Here is a 16,000-nt window from a genome sequence, read left to right as displayed (position 1 = left end):
TCCTCAAAATCCATGACTTACATGACAAGCGTATGAGTTATATGCTTCCAGTAGTATGAGACCATATTACTTTCCGTACTTGCCCGTATTTGACTCAAGACTCGCCATAGAATTCCTCGGCCACTAGGCCCAGTATAACCAGGTATGCACATACACCACATGCACACGCACTCCTAAAAGTGACCACTAACTCCTAGTTTCTGCTAGGATACTATCCACTATGCTCTCTTCTCATGAAACCTTCACTAACACTGTGGTTACCTCGTGTATGCTAATTGTATAAAACGTGAATTCGATAGACAGACGAGTAATTGATTCTACTTTAAGCCCACAACCAAGCAAGGAACATGAAATAAGGCTAAATCAAGCGTTCTAATGCTATAAAATCTTAATTATGTACAATCATGATGCATACATTTAGTTACTAACAATAATAATGTCAGTTTCAAATAGCACAATAAAGAAACTCCTTAGGCTACCAAGCCTCATAAAATCAGACAATTATATCATACAATTCTTGAAGATTCCTTAGCCTATGTACTAGCATGTATTTCTATCTTTTAACATAACAATACATATTCGTATAACAAGCGTGGATATTTTCGAGGATAGCTTTCTCTTGAGCTCCCGCTGACTGTACACATCACATCCTCATTTTTGAGTTATTTTGAAAATGGTTATGAAAAGTCTTTTTACATATCCGTAGTTTAGAGTCTAGAATCACACGAGTCTTCATCCGGATCCCTCAAACCAGGGCTCTGAAACCAACTTGTAACGCCCCAAAAACCATAGTAAATTTTTTTCATTTTTAAAAGAGAGTAAACCATTTTTCCATAAAACATAAGTTACCAAAACATTGTTTCACAATCATATCATAAAATCAGAGTATCAAAATCATAGTATCTCTCAAAACATAACGACCACTAGATGTTGTGTACAGTCACGCCTTTGCCTTGCCCCGATCCTTAGAAGTACCTGAAACATTTTAATCCACAAATGTAAGCCAAAGCTCAATGAGTTCTCCAAAATACCGCACACAACAATACACATACAATGCAAGCATACATGCCTACAACATAGGGATGGACCATCCTAAGCCTACAATAACAATTAGACCGCTCTCCTGAGCCTACAACATCTAGTTGGACCTACAATATCAACAGGACTGCCCGAGTATCTTGGCCTACAACACAATACCGCCTCAGCCAAACCACAATATGTTGATATATAAAAACAAAAAATATCAATCAACACAAGTAATCTTAAAAAATATACCAGTATAACAGATCACTACAGCATACCAACATCCTACATACATACATACTGCAGTACAAAGTATAGTGATAAAACTCATCTCATAGATGACTAGACACAACCACGACTCACATAGAAGTATACATTGGAACTACGAACCACAAATACATCAATTAGAGGCAAATACTCAATCTACAGTCTAGAACCCTCAACTCAACTTGGTTAAATAGTTAACAGTCAAAGTCACTCAGTTAGCTACCACGTAGTGGCCAAGCATATATCGTGTCGTGGCAGTCTCACGACAAACAGTCACGAGAAACCCTCCACCATGTCGTGGTGAGCATGTCGCCACGTCGTGGGAACTGTCTTGGACAACTTAATGGATTAAGCCCTTAATCCATTAAGCCACACATATAAATTCTCCAGAAGGCTTCCTTACACCCATAAGAATCATAAAAGTCATTGCTCTATGGACATGCATGTCCATTGTGTGTCTTAAACTCTAGTTATGTCAAAATGGTAAAAATAAGGTCAAAACCCCATGTATGGAACCAAAACTCTATATAACTTCAAATTTGGAACGTGAGACTACAAAGGGGCCATAAGGATCCATCAAATTACCAATTTTATTGAATCCATCCACTCAAACCACCTTAAACATGGAGAAAAGTGCTTAAAAGTCTAGTTCTAGAAGGATTGCACACAAAAGGTATGAACTTAAGGACTTACAAGGGTCTAGAATATGTGCAAGAAGGTGGTGGGGAGACTTGCTTGTTGAATCTTTGTACAAAGAGCACCTTCTTACTCTTTAACACCACAAAAAGCTTCAAGATATCAACAAGGGATGTTAGGGTTCATTCTAGACTAGGAGTGATGGAGGGTGAGTGTGAGCAAAACTTAGCCATCACATCCCTTAAATAAGGCTCTAAACCCAGAAAATTAGGGTTTTGCATACTGGCCGCCACCATGTCGTAGCTAGGATCTTGCCACGTCATGGTGCCCAAAAGAAAAAGTGTGTTTATTATCAAGTGAGACCACGTCGTGGTGTCTTTACCACCACGTTGTGGTCACCTAAAATTCCATATTTGAAATCTTTATTGTTATGAACACAAAGAAGTACATACCTGGTGTTACAAAAGAGCCATGTATTCCTCTATATAGTCCTCAATGCCATCCTCTTGTAAAGGAGAACCCAAAGTTTCATGGGGTGTTTAACCAAGAGGTTAAGAAGCTTGATTCAGTTACGAAGCTTGATTCGAAATTGATCCTAAGTAGTGTTGAGGTGTTTAATCAAGTGGTTAGTATACTAGTGTAGAGTAGGGTTGTCTATACACATATGAGAGAGGTAAAGTTTCTGAACAAGAGGGGTGTGGTGTACTTAGTACAATTCAGCCTTAGTAATCCATCCTTTGGAATCGACACCTTAAAAAACGTGGATTTTGACATTGGGAAGAGAAAAGAGATTCATCGATGTGGTAATGGCGGTCTAGTGGTCAACGGGGGTGGCTATCAGAACCGAAAACGATGATAGAGGAGGAGAATAGAGGACATGATGCTTCAATGACACCCTCAGAGTGGGGTTTCTTCCTAGAGTGATTTTGGATACTCTGCATCGTTTTCTCCATGAGATCCTACATAGACAGGAAGGAGGAGCACATTTCTTGTATCTGGTTGGATAATAGGTCAATTTTCCCATTTTGTGTGTCCATTCTCGACTGGAGACAAGTGGTAACTTGTGCTTTAGAGGGTTGTACCATGATTCATGTAGGAGAAGAGGGGTAAGTGGAAATGTAACCAATTTGATAAAACCAACCAAGGGTAAACCAATGAACAATGAAAGGAAACCTCAAAATATGTAATGAACTCAAAAATGAAAAGATCATTAAATGATGATTCATAAAAGAACTCCAAATTTCATGTTCTCTCTACCCAATCCTACAACCGAATTCATTTTGGAACAACCATGACAGAGAATAATAGCAAAAATCATATCATGCATACATTAGCAAATCTAACTAAATAATATTTCTCATATCCTCTATCTCTCTTCAATACATAACGACTTGTTTAAGCATGGCCTTCCACACGTCCTTCATACTTATTCCTCCTCTTGTACACCTTCTAGATTGTAGGGATGTTAGGCTCATTCATAGTGGGCTCATTAGAGGGGATGTCCAGATGACAAGTACAGACCTTGGAGCCATGGTGAGCTTTTTAAAAACTTACAAATAACCAATATAGTTCAAAACATAGAAAGGGTTTTATGTAAATTTTCATAAAGAAAAATGTTAGAAGTGATACTCAAAAGTTAAAAATATAAAAATATTGATTTGTATATGTGAAATGCCAAAACACCACCAAAGCAAACAGACTTCTAAATTGTATACATCCCACGAGAAGGCTTCGTGGCCAAGTTAGCTACACCACCATGACCATGCACATAATCCCTATTCTTCCATTGTCCAGCGATCGTGATGAATCACTGTATATGACACGACATACCACGATCAATAGGAGACGGCTATGTTGTAGGTACACCATTGTTGGTGTGGAAGGAGAAGGAAGTGAAGTTTTCAGGAGAAGGTGGGGAGGTTGTGAGGAGAAGGTGATGATTGTAAGGAGATGGCATGGGAAGTACAACCCATGGCCTAAAGAACTCCTTTATAGGCATGTATGGTGTATTTAGATTTTTGATAAAATTAATGCTCATTTATTCAAATATTAGAAAGGCAAAAAATGAATTGTCATAATGGTAAGTCGGATCTAGGTTGGATCTTACTTTTGAATAAGAATAGTTATACTTTGCAAAACTTAAATCATTTTTCTACACATTAATCTCAATGTTGAATCCAATTTTTCGAAAATTCATTCCCATGTTATTTATAACATTTTTCAAATGTGTTTGGATTGTTTAGTCGATAAAAAGTTTGAAGTTCGAAGTCTGATTATGATTGTAAATCAAACAAGCACGAACAAAGAATTATTCATATTCATTCATTTATGTTTGATCGAACAAACAAAAGAATATGAACACTTAAACGAATGGACATTCTTGTCCGTGTTTGTTTGTTTTAAAAAAAATACTAAGTTGGTGTTTGTTAAGATATTAAACATTCATAAACACGAAAACAACCAAATGAAGAACCACAAATAAATAAAAGATTATATGCAAATCCTACAATACATGAGATCCAAAAATCCAAAAATAATTTACTAACATTATAAACATAGCATTACGAACATAAACAATCATTTATAAACAAACTAGACCTTTGTCTGTGTTTATTCATAGGACTAAACAAACAAAAAACATTGTTCTTGTTTATTTGTTTGTTTACTATACATAAAAACTTTATGTGGAAGGGTTCATGAACAATTACGGTAAACATTCGTTTTGTTTACAGATAAACATATGTTGATTATCTATTGATCTTTGAAAAATAACAGTTTCAATTTGACATAATTTATGGTAGTTGATATGTTTAAACTGATCAAATTTATTAACTTTCGATAACTACAAAATACATTAACCTTACACACCTATATCTACACAAACACCGTTCAAATTTATTAACTTTCAATAACTACAAAAGAAATTAATCTCACACCTATATCTACACACTTTATTTAAAATGTTCAAATTTATATGATCAATGTATATCCATGTTAGGGTTGTATACAAAAATCAACTACATTTTTTTATCATGTTATTGTATTTTGAAAAAGAAAAAATCACAAAATTTTTCTTATGGTATAGTGTAATAGGCACATAAAGTCCAACTTCAAAAAAATATGGATAAAATCGAAACTTGTATGTTGTTGATATTACAAAAATAGTCCTTCCGACACACAGCATCAAAACAATGTCGTTAAATTTCCATAAAATGACATTTTTATCCTTTTTTTTCTTTTACATTTTTTTTGGATTTTGTGATTATTTCTCTAAATTGCAGGGACCATTTATGTAATTTACCCTAACATTTATTCAAATGAGACGGAGATGGAACAAAATCACCAACGTCTTTCTCGTTCACCACCATCACCAAGAAAGGTGTTGGTCAATTTGTTTTAGCTTATCCTCTCCAACGATGCAGATTCATACAGAGATGTCATCGATTGGTTGTTCTTGTTCTGATGTGTATAAAGGGTTAGGGGAAGTTTTTCGACATTTTTTGTTTTGAGATACTATACAAGCAATCGAAGGGGTGGTCACACAAAAGGGGAAAAGGGTTTCTTTTAGAATTTTTATAAATTTAGAAGAAAATAAAAGGGATGCAAATACAATAAACTAAAGTTTAATAATCCAACAAAAAAAAAATTGTCTTATTGTGTATCGTTTTGGCGGCATGGCCGAGTGGTAAAGCGGGGGACTGCAAATCCTTTTTCCCCGTTCAAATCTGGGTGCCGCCTCATCACAAACGAAACAAAATTTATTATCTGCTAATATAAATCATCCAAATTTTACCCAACAGATAAGGCGATTATTGATACTTGGTTGATTATAAACAGCTGTACTGGGGATTTTGTAAAAGATTGTAAATCCTTCAATCTAAAATTTCAAAGAAAGATTTTATTATAATGGTCGAAGCAAGACTTCTTGATTCCCTTCTACTGACATGAAGTTACAAATGTTGTACCCGTGAACCAACCCCCTACAACGAAATAGGCACAAGGAAAGAGCAATGGGCCAGACCAACCTACAAAAATAAAACAGTCCCTCGATCACCTTATATCTTTCCACTTTGGGTTTAAATGGAAACAATTGTTAAGAGAAAGACCTCGGTGAGGACAATTTTTTTGGTGACTACAAATTGAGACAGAAGGTGGCAGTGGGACTTGGTCCCTTTTCAAGCAGGTTCTATGGAGAATACGAGTGACCGTGGTGTGATGTTTTGGTGATGAGATGTTGGTGGATAATATCAAATCTTCGGTGAGTTCAAATATGGGAAGACGAAGGTGAGAGAAGATAAGGAATGTAAGGTGAACGGGAGATCTCCAATTAGTTCTACAAGCACAGAAGTTCCACAGGTCATGATATTCTTAAGTGAAGCTGTTGGTGGAATCCGACGAGGTCAAATCATCTTTCGACGAGTTTTGATACAACCTTCGACGATGTAGAAACACCACATCCCTTACATATGTGTCAAACATGGTTTAAGACTCAACAATCTTTATTATGGCTAAAGATTTGTGTTTGTGACAGTTAATTATGGAATGAGGAAACGAATTCGTAAAGAAGGGAGAGGATGATAAGTAGGTTAAATTAGTAAATGGTCCACGTAGCATAGAGAAATATTAATAAAAAACAAAAGAATGGGTAAAAAGGTAATTTTACACTTAACAGACTTTGTAGTTAGATTTAACGGCTTAAGGGCGATCCATGTAATATCGACAAAACATAAGTACCGGGTTTGTCCATTTTCTTGGAGTTGCACTTTATGTGCTTATTATACTATACCACGGGTACCATTTTTGTAATTTTCTCTTTGGAAAATCTATCGTGACAATGTTAACCAAAATTAAACAAGTTTTAAGATGCTATAACAATATAGACTTCTCAAAATACAAGAGCATCTCCGGTTAACATGTCATGACTAAAAATAATTGTCAATAAATCATTTCACCATCTTTAACATCTAACTAAATGAAATCTCCAATCTCCAATGGTTAATATCTTCCAATAGTTTTTTTAAAACTAAACAATTTATCCCCACTTATCTAAGATATTGTATAAAACCCCTCGTTTGTTTAGTTCATTTAAACATACATCATATCTAAAATGTTACAACAAACAAAAGTATAAATACAAACTATGTTGGGTTTTTTATACATAAAATAAGAAATTATATTATTGTGTTATCGTTTTAAAAAAAAAAGATTGAAATATTATATGATCATTATATAATTTATATTTCATAAATAAAATGTTATTAAACATTTAATAGAAATAATTAATTAGTAAAAAATAATAAATATTTATATTTAGAAAATAACTAAGGGAGTAAAATGAATATGATTAAAATAGAAGAAATTATATGTATAAAGCATGAAAATATATTGACGATTCAATATATATTTAATGGTCAATAAAAAAAACAAATAAGTACCACTTAATAAAAATAAATAGTAACAGTAATACTAATAAACTATAAAAAAAATGCTCTAATTTGATATAGACAAAATTGCAAAAATGACCCCTATGTTTAGCTTAAAATTATCGATCCAAAAAGTTTAACACCACCACTCCAAAACTTATAAATTTGTTGCGAGTTTGGTTATTTTTTTCAAATGATTTGCCCTTACTAATTTCTTTTTGTTTCTTTTATAATTTTATTCTTTTTCAGATTAAAAATTAAATAAAAAAAAATACAACCTTCTCCCTCGTTGTCGAACCAACACCACATCACCACCGCTTGTCGGCCTATGCTAGTCATTAGAGACTCTTTTTTTCGTCGGACCACCCAAACCACCTCCATCAATGTAGATCCGAATATTCAATGACGTAGATCCGAACCACTTCCGTCCAATCGGATCTGCAACGTCGCTAGATCTGAAAATCCTAAAGTTCGTCGTTGTCGAAGATCCGTTGAAAACCCTATCTATCGCTGCCATCCTTCTCCATTATCCATTTTCTCCGTTGAAAACCCTATCTATCATCGGTATCCTTCTTCTATGTTGTCTTATCGTCATCCTTCTCCGATTCGATCATTGACGAAGCCAACTGGTATGGTTTTTTTGTGTTGCCTCGCTCTTACCATCACTAGTTCATGGTTTGCAAACCCTAGCTCCAAGTTCACGGTTCAAATCTGTTTGTCGCCTTCCCGGTTTAGATCTGTTCGTCGAAGATATTTGTTCGTTGTTGGAGAAATCTGTTTGTGGCAATGTTAGCTTGGCCGATGTTCGTAGGGAGCTGGAGCTCTAGAGAAGATGGCAATAGGGTTACCGAAGGTGACGTAAAAATGGTGTTGGTGGTGGTGTTGCAATTTTCTAGTAGGTGTCGGCGGCGGCATTCTGTTTTTCCAGCCGGCTGTTGTGGTGGTGTTGAGAGGAGATAGAGAGATGAATAAGCAAAATGTGTTAAAGATGTGGTGCGAGTGGAGAATAGTAAGGGTGGTGGGATTTTTTTATTTTCTTATAAATACAAAAATGAAAAAGAAAAGTAAAAATGAAAAAGTAAGGGCATAATCGTCATTTTAAGACTTTAATTTTTATTTTTATTTGTTTACCAAAACCGCAATATTCGTATTTTGGACCACATGTGTTAACCCAAAACTTTTTGGACCAAAGTGGCAATTTTGAGCTAAAAATAAGGACCATTTTTGCAAAGTACAATGGCTTGATATGAAAAAAAAAAAATTAATAAGCAGTCTTATAATATATAAATTAATAAATGATGATTAATATTTGTAACAATCATATTCGGTGTTAACTTTCAAAGAAACCAGAATTGGTTTGAGATGGTATACTTGCAAAAATAGTCAAAGAGTTCGGTATGTGAGTTTAGTTTCAATAACTTTAAGAAAACTATTCTAGTTGTCAAAATAAATAAAAAAGATATAAAAACCATGATTTTTAGATCGTCACAAAATAAAATCACAAAATGAAGAGAGTATTCTTAAACTTTTGTTTTTGTTTTGTTTAATGTCTAAGCTTTCTAGCTCCTTGTTTATATAAGATGTACTAGTGATATATTAACACATGACATGACACAAAATTAAAGTTCTCGAATAATATATACCTCCATAATATATTTCATGAAAGTCTAGTGTTATCCTATTTTAGCACATTTCAATACAAAAATTGATGAAAAGTGAGACTAATTCATCATTTTGATTATCAAGGAACACTTACCCTGTAGAAGAAGTAGGCGAAAAGATTCAAAGCTCATCATGAAGTTGTAGTTTGTCCTTGTCCATGAATTCAAGCTCATCTTCTAGTTCCTAAAACATTTTGTCTCCCTCAAGATCCGAATATATAATAATAATAGTAAACTAAAATAGTGAAGTAATAATAATAGTGTTACATATATATATATATATATATATATATATATATATATATATATATATATATATATATATATATATATATATATATATAGATAGATAGATACCTTTAGTTTTTCTTCTAGACAAAGAGCTGGGGTGGTTAACATTGCCTCATATCTGCCATCAAAATAATGCATATATATATATATATATATATATATATATATATATATATATATATATATATATATATATATATATATATATATATATATATTACACCAACTAAATTACAAAAACAGTTCTTGTGGTTTATCACATTTTTACAGATATGACCCAATAGTTCCATTTTTTGCTTTATCAACCCTAAAACAACATTTGGTCACGATTATTTTTCCCTGGTAAACGGCCCATCCATAAAAATGACCATTTTGCCCTCACCTTCTTCTTGAAATATCCTAAAAAGAGGAATCTGGAAAAGGTTTCTACTGTGGTTGAAATAAAAGGACAACGAGTTGATCATCTTTAGAGGTTTTGTTTTCTTGAGTTTTCGAGGGGGCAAATTGGTCATTTTCCCAGGAACAAAAAGCGTGACCAAACGCCATTTCACAAACGGAAAAAGAAAAAAACTAAACTATTGGACTGTATCTATAAAAAAGTGAAAAACACATGGACGATTTTTGATAATTTAGGATTAATAATTGCAGGAAACATGAAAATAAATAAATAAATAAATAAAAAGAGTAATACTCGCAACGGCTAGGTTCGTCTATGTCAGAAAGCTCTACTTTCGATCCGCATCTTAATCTGACCTGTCATGGAATATTAAAAAAAAAAGGTATTAAAAAAGCAGAATGAGTTAAATGAGATAATAAAGTTTGATATATACCTTTAAGCTTCTATCAGGACCATTCCAGCAATTGTCACCATTGGAAAAGAGCATCACACTGTATGAATCCACAAATTTGTCCCACCTCCTGCCAAAAAAAAAAACTTTAGTAAGTGAAAATTCAAGAAAAAGGGTCAATTGCGTAGATATTAGTTTCCTGTGAATAGTTAACGTGTGAATACCTACCCTAAGTTGGTTGTACTGTATCCTTCCTCCTGGGTAGCTTGTTTAAAAGGGCAAACTTTATAAACATATCTGAAATCACAAAAAAATTAAAGATACAAAATCAGAAAAAGAAACTTGATCAATATTTGAAAAAAGGAAAAAATAAAAAATAAAAAAAAGATGGAAAAGTTGTAACTTGTTCTGTTTAGTCTCGAAACATCGACCATGTAACAAATAGAATTCCGTCTCTGGTCCTGCAATGTCAAACATAGATACTTGAAGCTATAAATAACAAGAATAGCAATGTACTTTTCCTATTTTATAAAACTAAATTTAAAAAATAAATAAATAAAAATACCAAAGTCATTTGCTAGCTTCTTTGTGATGCGAGATATCTTTGTTTTTACTTTGGATAACTTCTCACTCGCTTCATCATACTCTTTTCGTACACTTTCAGCTTCTACATAAACACAAAAAACAAAAATAAAATAATTCATAAAAAGAAAAGACACTGGAGTGAACATGTGCTCAGGAGGGTATTTACGTCCTTTTGCATAGACGAGAGATCTAGAGCAAAAGCAAATCCCATGTCCATCTTTTTTGGTAGATTAAAAAATTGTACTTTTTGTCACATCAACATCAGTCTCAGTCCCAGTCCAATTTACATCTAACACAGTACAACCTGTTCTGTCATGTTCTACCTGATGTATTTACTGGAGTCTGGAATGGATTTACAGCCAGTAGAAAATTCCGGACAGTTTGTTGAATCTTCTCAATCAATGATGGGCTGCTTGCGCTTTCAATATCTTTCACATAAAAATTATAATTATCAGCAAACAAAATAATATGACACAAAAAAATAAATAGTAAAATTGCAGACCTGAAATGTCCTCATACTCATCTGGATCATAGTCATGTGAAGAACTGGAATCATCATGAGTGTCTTCTTGAACATCCCTATGGTCATCTAAATCTTCCTCATAATGTTCATCATCATCATCATCTGTTTCTGTATTGTCTCCATTATTTTCTTCATTGTGGACATTAACAGGTGTCTCATCATCATGATTTTGGTGCTCAGTTTTTTTTCCAGTCCAACGTGAACCGATTTCACGACCCAAATCTTCCTTTGATAACGAATCGATGTCTTCGGTTACATGTGTAACATCAGAAGATTCCTCTTCTTTTGCAGCATGCTATGTAAAGAGAGATAAATAGCATTTGAAACATGTAAATATGTAATTAGCTTACATGGAAAGTTCTTGATGGGAGTTTAATTTGTACTTTTAACATTTACCTGTTGTACATTGTCATGAGATGTATGAGCATTTTGTGCCACATCAGCAGCAGGGTCTTTGTTGAGATTCTAATAGAAGAATCTGAGTATGAGATTTAAGTATCACAATTAAACATTTTAAAAATTACAAATTCAAGTTTGCAGTCATTTCAAACCTGGCCAGAAGGAGAGTTATTAAGAATCCCATCTTTATCATCTTTGTTACTTTTTGTGGATTCTTTTTCTGCAACATCAACTTTTTCTTCACCTTTGTGTTCCTTCAATTCAGATTCCTTCTTCTGTTGCTCTTCTTTTTCTTTCTGGATTCGTTCTTTCTCCACTGCCTTCTCTATTCGGTCCTTGTGGTCTACAAAATCCATGTTAAATTCATGTAACCTAATGAAGTATATGAAAAGTATATGTAACAATTGCAGATAGAAGTACCCTTAAGATGTTGGACAATCCCCTTGAGAGTTTTCTCCTCATGCTTGAGCTTCAACAAGTTTTCCTTGTCTTGTTCGAATGATAGTTTTGCTTGTTCAACTTCATTGTCTCTAATGGAAACACCCTCCACATATATTTTAATCTTTTCCATTAATCTATCTCTTGCAACTTTTCCAGCTTCCCAACAGGTGTTTTTGCAGCTGGTTTTACCATCATACTCATCACTTCCATCACAGCAATCTGTTCAACAAAAACAGGTTAAACTTTCAGATGGAACATGAAATTTGGTGGTGAAAAGGAGAATATGAAAGGATTTAACAACTATCAATTCTGGTAAATACTAGATGATGAGAGTTTTGAGTAAGAACATTTCTTACCACAGATACGATCATTTACTCTAGAAGAAAATACAGTTAGGGGTCTATGTCCAGCATTTCTGCAATAGAATTTCCCAGCAGGACATGCTGATGTTCCTGAAAGGCCAAATATGCTACTATGTTAATGTTAAGATAACAGTGCATACTTTCAAAATGATGTACTTCAGTAGCCATTCTCAAGTTGCAAGCAATCCTATTCGACTGGTAAGAGAGTATCAACTATCAAGTTTATAGTCCTCAAGGCTCAAAGATCTTATTCTCTCTTGTGAGTCAACAAATCAACCCCCAATTATAGTCAAACTAAAGGCAAAACGTGATCAGCATATGCATACAAGAAGAGCTTGAATTTGTAGCCTCTATACCTTACATATAGATTATCAAACACATCCACCAATGCACAACAAGAAATATATTCAACCACATTCAAGTAGAGAATTTCAGGATATGAGTTAAGTTCATATTAACTGATGATAAATACTAAACCTGGCTCATCGGTGCCGTCAAAGCAATCACAAAAGTCATCATTAAGCTGTGACTTTGTGAATGTTTTAGATCCATCTTTGCATTTAATCGTTCCTGAAGACCATAATCCCGCGTAATATTTCTCATCTGGTAAAAGAAAAACAGAACTCAGAGCATACTACACAACAAACTAAAATTACGACTGATAGATCAACAATTACAAACACGCGCACATCAGAACATGTATTGGACCTTCAGGAGCAATTCCGAGGAGATCATTTAGTGGAATAGCAGCCGATCTGAGAACCAACGTAGAGCTCAATACGAAGAGCACGAAGACTGGTGACTTTATCTTCATTGTGATCTTCCACTGCTATTACAGAAGCACAATGACCTAATCTCGTAATGTACACGGACTCAATGTGAGCACTGCGGAAGCGTAAACAGAACCTGAGGACGCCAATTTCAGATCATCCGCTGAAAGATCAGAGGTGAAATAGTTGGTACATTCGAACTAAGGAGAGTCGGTACCCAACGGGTCCTTGGATACAAGAGTGACGGTGTTGCGGTGGTGAACGGAGGAGACAGCATAACGCCGTCGTTCTTTTTGTTCGTTTTATACATGGCTAGTAAAGTGAAAGTTATTTAAAAAAATCTAAATTTATTAGAATAACCAAAAAAAAAAAAGGAAGGAAATTGAATAATCTAACCAAGATTAGAAGGTTTTTTTATATATAATAACTATTTTTTTCTTTGAAAAATAATTATTTTCTTTGGAATGGGCATTCAAAAAGATAAAGGGTGTGTTCGGCACGCAGCGTTTGGGAGCTTCTGGCTTCTAGCTTTTAAGAAAACGTTAGTAAAAAAGAAAAATTTTCATTCGGCGACAGCAGAATTTAGCTTTTAACTTAAATAAAACGCTTCAAAATTAAAAGCTACATGGAATAGCTTTTAACAAAATGCTCAAATATCAAATGTTACCTGATACTAGCTACCCGTTACCAGCTAGTTTTGTCGAACACGCTCATAAACTAATCAAGCCTAATACTATATAGTCCGATTATATAAATGTGAGTCTCATACATTCACATATCGGATATACCATTCTAGAAAGTATTCATTACGAACTATTGGCAACCAAATATTGAAGTTTTTGTCACATTTCATATCATGGATTCATCAAACCAAACTAGTTGTACAGATTTATGTAGTTGCATTTAAGTTTTTAATCGATTTTATTAACTCCATATTGCATATAACATGTCCAAAATTCATTGAACATGTCTGAAATGTCATATTGCATGTAGATTTACTGTTACTTTCAACCATTGGACCATATAAGAGTTTAAAATATTTTAATAACACTTCGTATAAAGGAAATAAGTGTAGATTACGTAGTGAATATGATTACGAAATGAAGAAATGTTTGAAATTCGTAAAACTAATCTTGTCTGAAAGACGAAGAATAATTCCAGAATGTCTGTCCGGAATTCTTTTCTTGATATTTTTAAATTAAGAAGTAATATTCATTTGCATTAAACCAGATATGTACAAATTAGTCTGAAATCAAAACAAATACGTTTCAAGATGCACATAATCAATTTGCATGGATGTTGCTGAAAAATAGATTTTACGGACGAAGAAATTATATATCATCTACAAGAACTTTCAGAACTGATCCTGATAAAGGTAACATTTATCTCATAAATTTATTAAAAATATTTTTGTTTTATGATACTAAAATGTAACATTAATTTTTTTGTTAGATTGTTATTGCAAATTTCAAAAAAAAATGTGGAAATAGAAAAAAAAAAATACAATAAAAATCAGAATGAAATCAAAAATAATGTTAAAATTTAAATTGAAAGCAAATAGAACTAGAAAGACGTGACCAAGTCAAGTTTAGAAAAACTTGTTATATTAGACTAGTTGTCATTTTATAATTTTTTATATGGATACATTTTATAATATGATACGATAAGAAAGTAGAATTAAGCAACAACTTACGAAGGGATCTCTGTTGGTGTATGCAACGAACAAATAAGGAACGGAAAAAAGAACATTGAATGGAAAATTTATCCAACAATTAATATTTTGCCATTAAGTTAAGGAAGCACATGAAGCATTCATACAACCAAATATGTTAACAAAAACATAAGGGCAAATTTGTCCAAATTAATAGATACAACTAATATTTTGGCATGTACATGAAGATAACATATCGGATCCTTTCCCCAAGGCTAGATGCACAACCCTTTAATTACTTGGGTCGGTCTGATAAATGACCTAACAAGTTTGGCACCGTGTCCCAAGTAGCGAGTACTGAGTATCGATTATTTGCCAATTCAAGTCCCAAATATCATCCCATGTATATAAACCGGGTACCGGTTCAATATTGGTTCCGGTACGTAATCATGATTTGGTACTAACTATTTATCCCTGGTTGTAACGTTCAAAATATCATTGTTCCATTCTCATGCGGAAAAACTCTACAAGCATCATTAACGACGCGCATCTCTCGATAACTTGTTGATGGACTCTGTATTGTTTAATGTCATATGATTATAACGAAGACCATGTAATATATATATATATATATATATACCCTTTGACCATTTTTCTAGATTTACGGATTTTAAATAGTCTCATTCTTTTTTGTCTTGTAAGATCTTTTCATAAATTTTATCAAAGTCAAGATACTCTGTAGGCTTTGTAACTTAAAAGCGTCATGTTTATTCATATGCAAGTTTTCTTAATCTTTTGGATAAATTGAACAATCTCATCCAAAATCCATATATAAAATAAAAGCTTTAGGTTGAGACGATTGTAAAATTCACAATATGAAACGACTTAGCCGCCCATATATAAATTGGATAGATCCAAATCCAAAATCATAATGTGAAAACAACTTAGCTATCCAGGTCAAAAATTTATTTTAGTTTTTTATTTTTCTCAAATATTCTACAGTTCCATCCCACAACTCCCTCCTCTTTATGACATCGTCCTTTCACCTCTCCAATTCCCACCGTTTCCATTTTTTTTCACTTTTTGCTTTCCGTTTCCTCAACTCCTACTATTTCAATTTGGTTAGTATATTTCTCTGACATGAAACGACACATTTACAAGGTCTACATCATAACCCATT

The 16,000-nt window shown here is 33.5% G+C and overlaps 1 protein-coding gene across 3 annotated transcripts; it reads right to left on the bottom strand.

The window, feature by feature from the left end:
- Window positions 1–851: 851 nt before the first annotated feature.
- LOC145059302 (glucosidase 2 subunit beta-like) lies at window positions 852–13,475 on the bottom strand. 3 transcript variants are annotated; one of them, XM_079007158.1, is made up of 16 exons: window positions 13,108–13,475; window positions 12,877–13,002; window positions 12,394–12,489; window positions 12,017–12,256; window positions 11,749–11,939; window positions 11,594–11,662; window positions 11,177–11,492; window positions 10,998–11,102; window positions 10,655–10,756; window positions 10,493–10,550; window positions 10,318–10,386; window positions 10,132–10,219; window positions 9,993–10,054; window positions 9,368–9,419; window positions 9,106–9,194; window positions 852–975 (listed from the first exon to the last, which is right to left on the bottom strand). In XM_079007158.1, exons 1-15 carry the CDS (start codon window positions 13,211–13,213, stop codon window positions 9,132–9,134), a joined length of 1,743 nt encoding a protein of 580 aa, XP_078863284.1. In that variant the 5' UTR covers window positions 13,214–13,475; the 3' UTR covers window positions 852–975; window positions 9,106–9,131. The 3 variants fall into 3 exon arrangements, with proteins under 3 accessions (XP_078863284.1, XP_078863283.1, XP_078863282.1); XM_079007157.1 differs by lacking the exon at window positions 852–975 and adding an exon at window positions 7,479–8,281; XM_079007156.1 differs by lacking the exon at window positions 852–975 and having other exon boundaries at window positions 8,959–9,194.
- Window positions 13,476–16,000: the final 2,525 nt, after the last annotated feature.

The sequence above is a fragment of the Lactuca serriola genome, chromosome 6, assembly GCF_051521515.1.
Source record: "Lactuca serriola cultivar US96UC23 chromosome 6, Lser_US96UC23_V15, whole genome shotgun sequence".
Lineage (NCBI taxonomy): Eukaryota > Viridiplantae > Streptophyta > Magnoliopsida > Asterales > Asteraceae > Lactuca > Lactuca serriola.
This window is presented reverse-complemented; position numbering and strand designations above follow the sequence as displayed.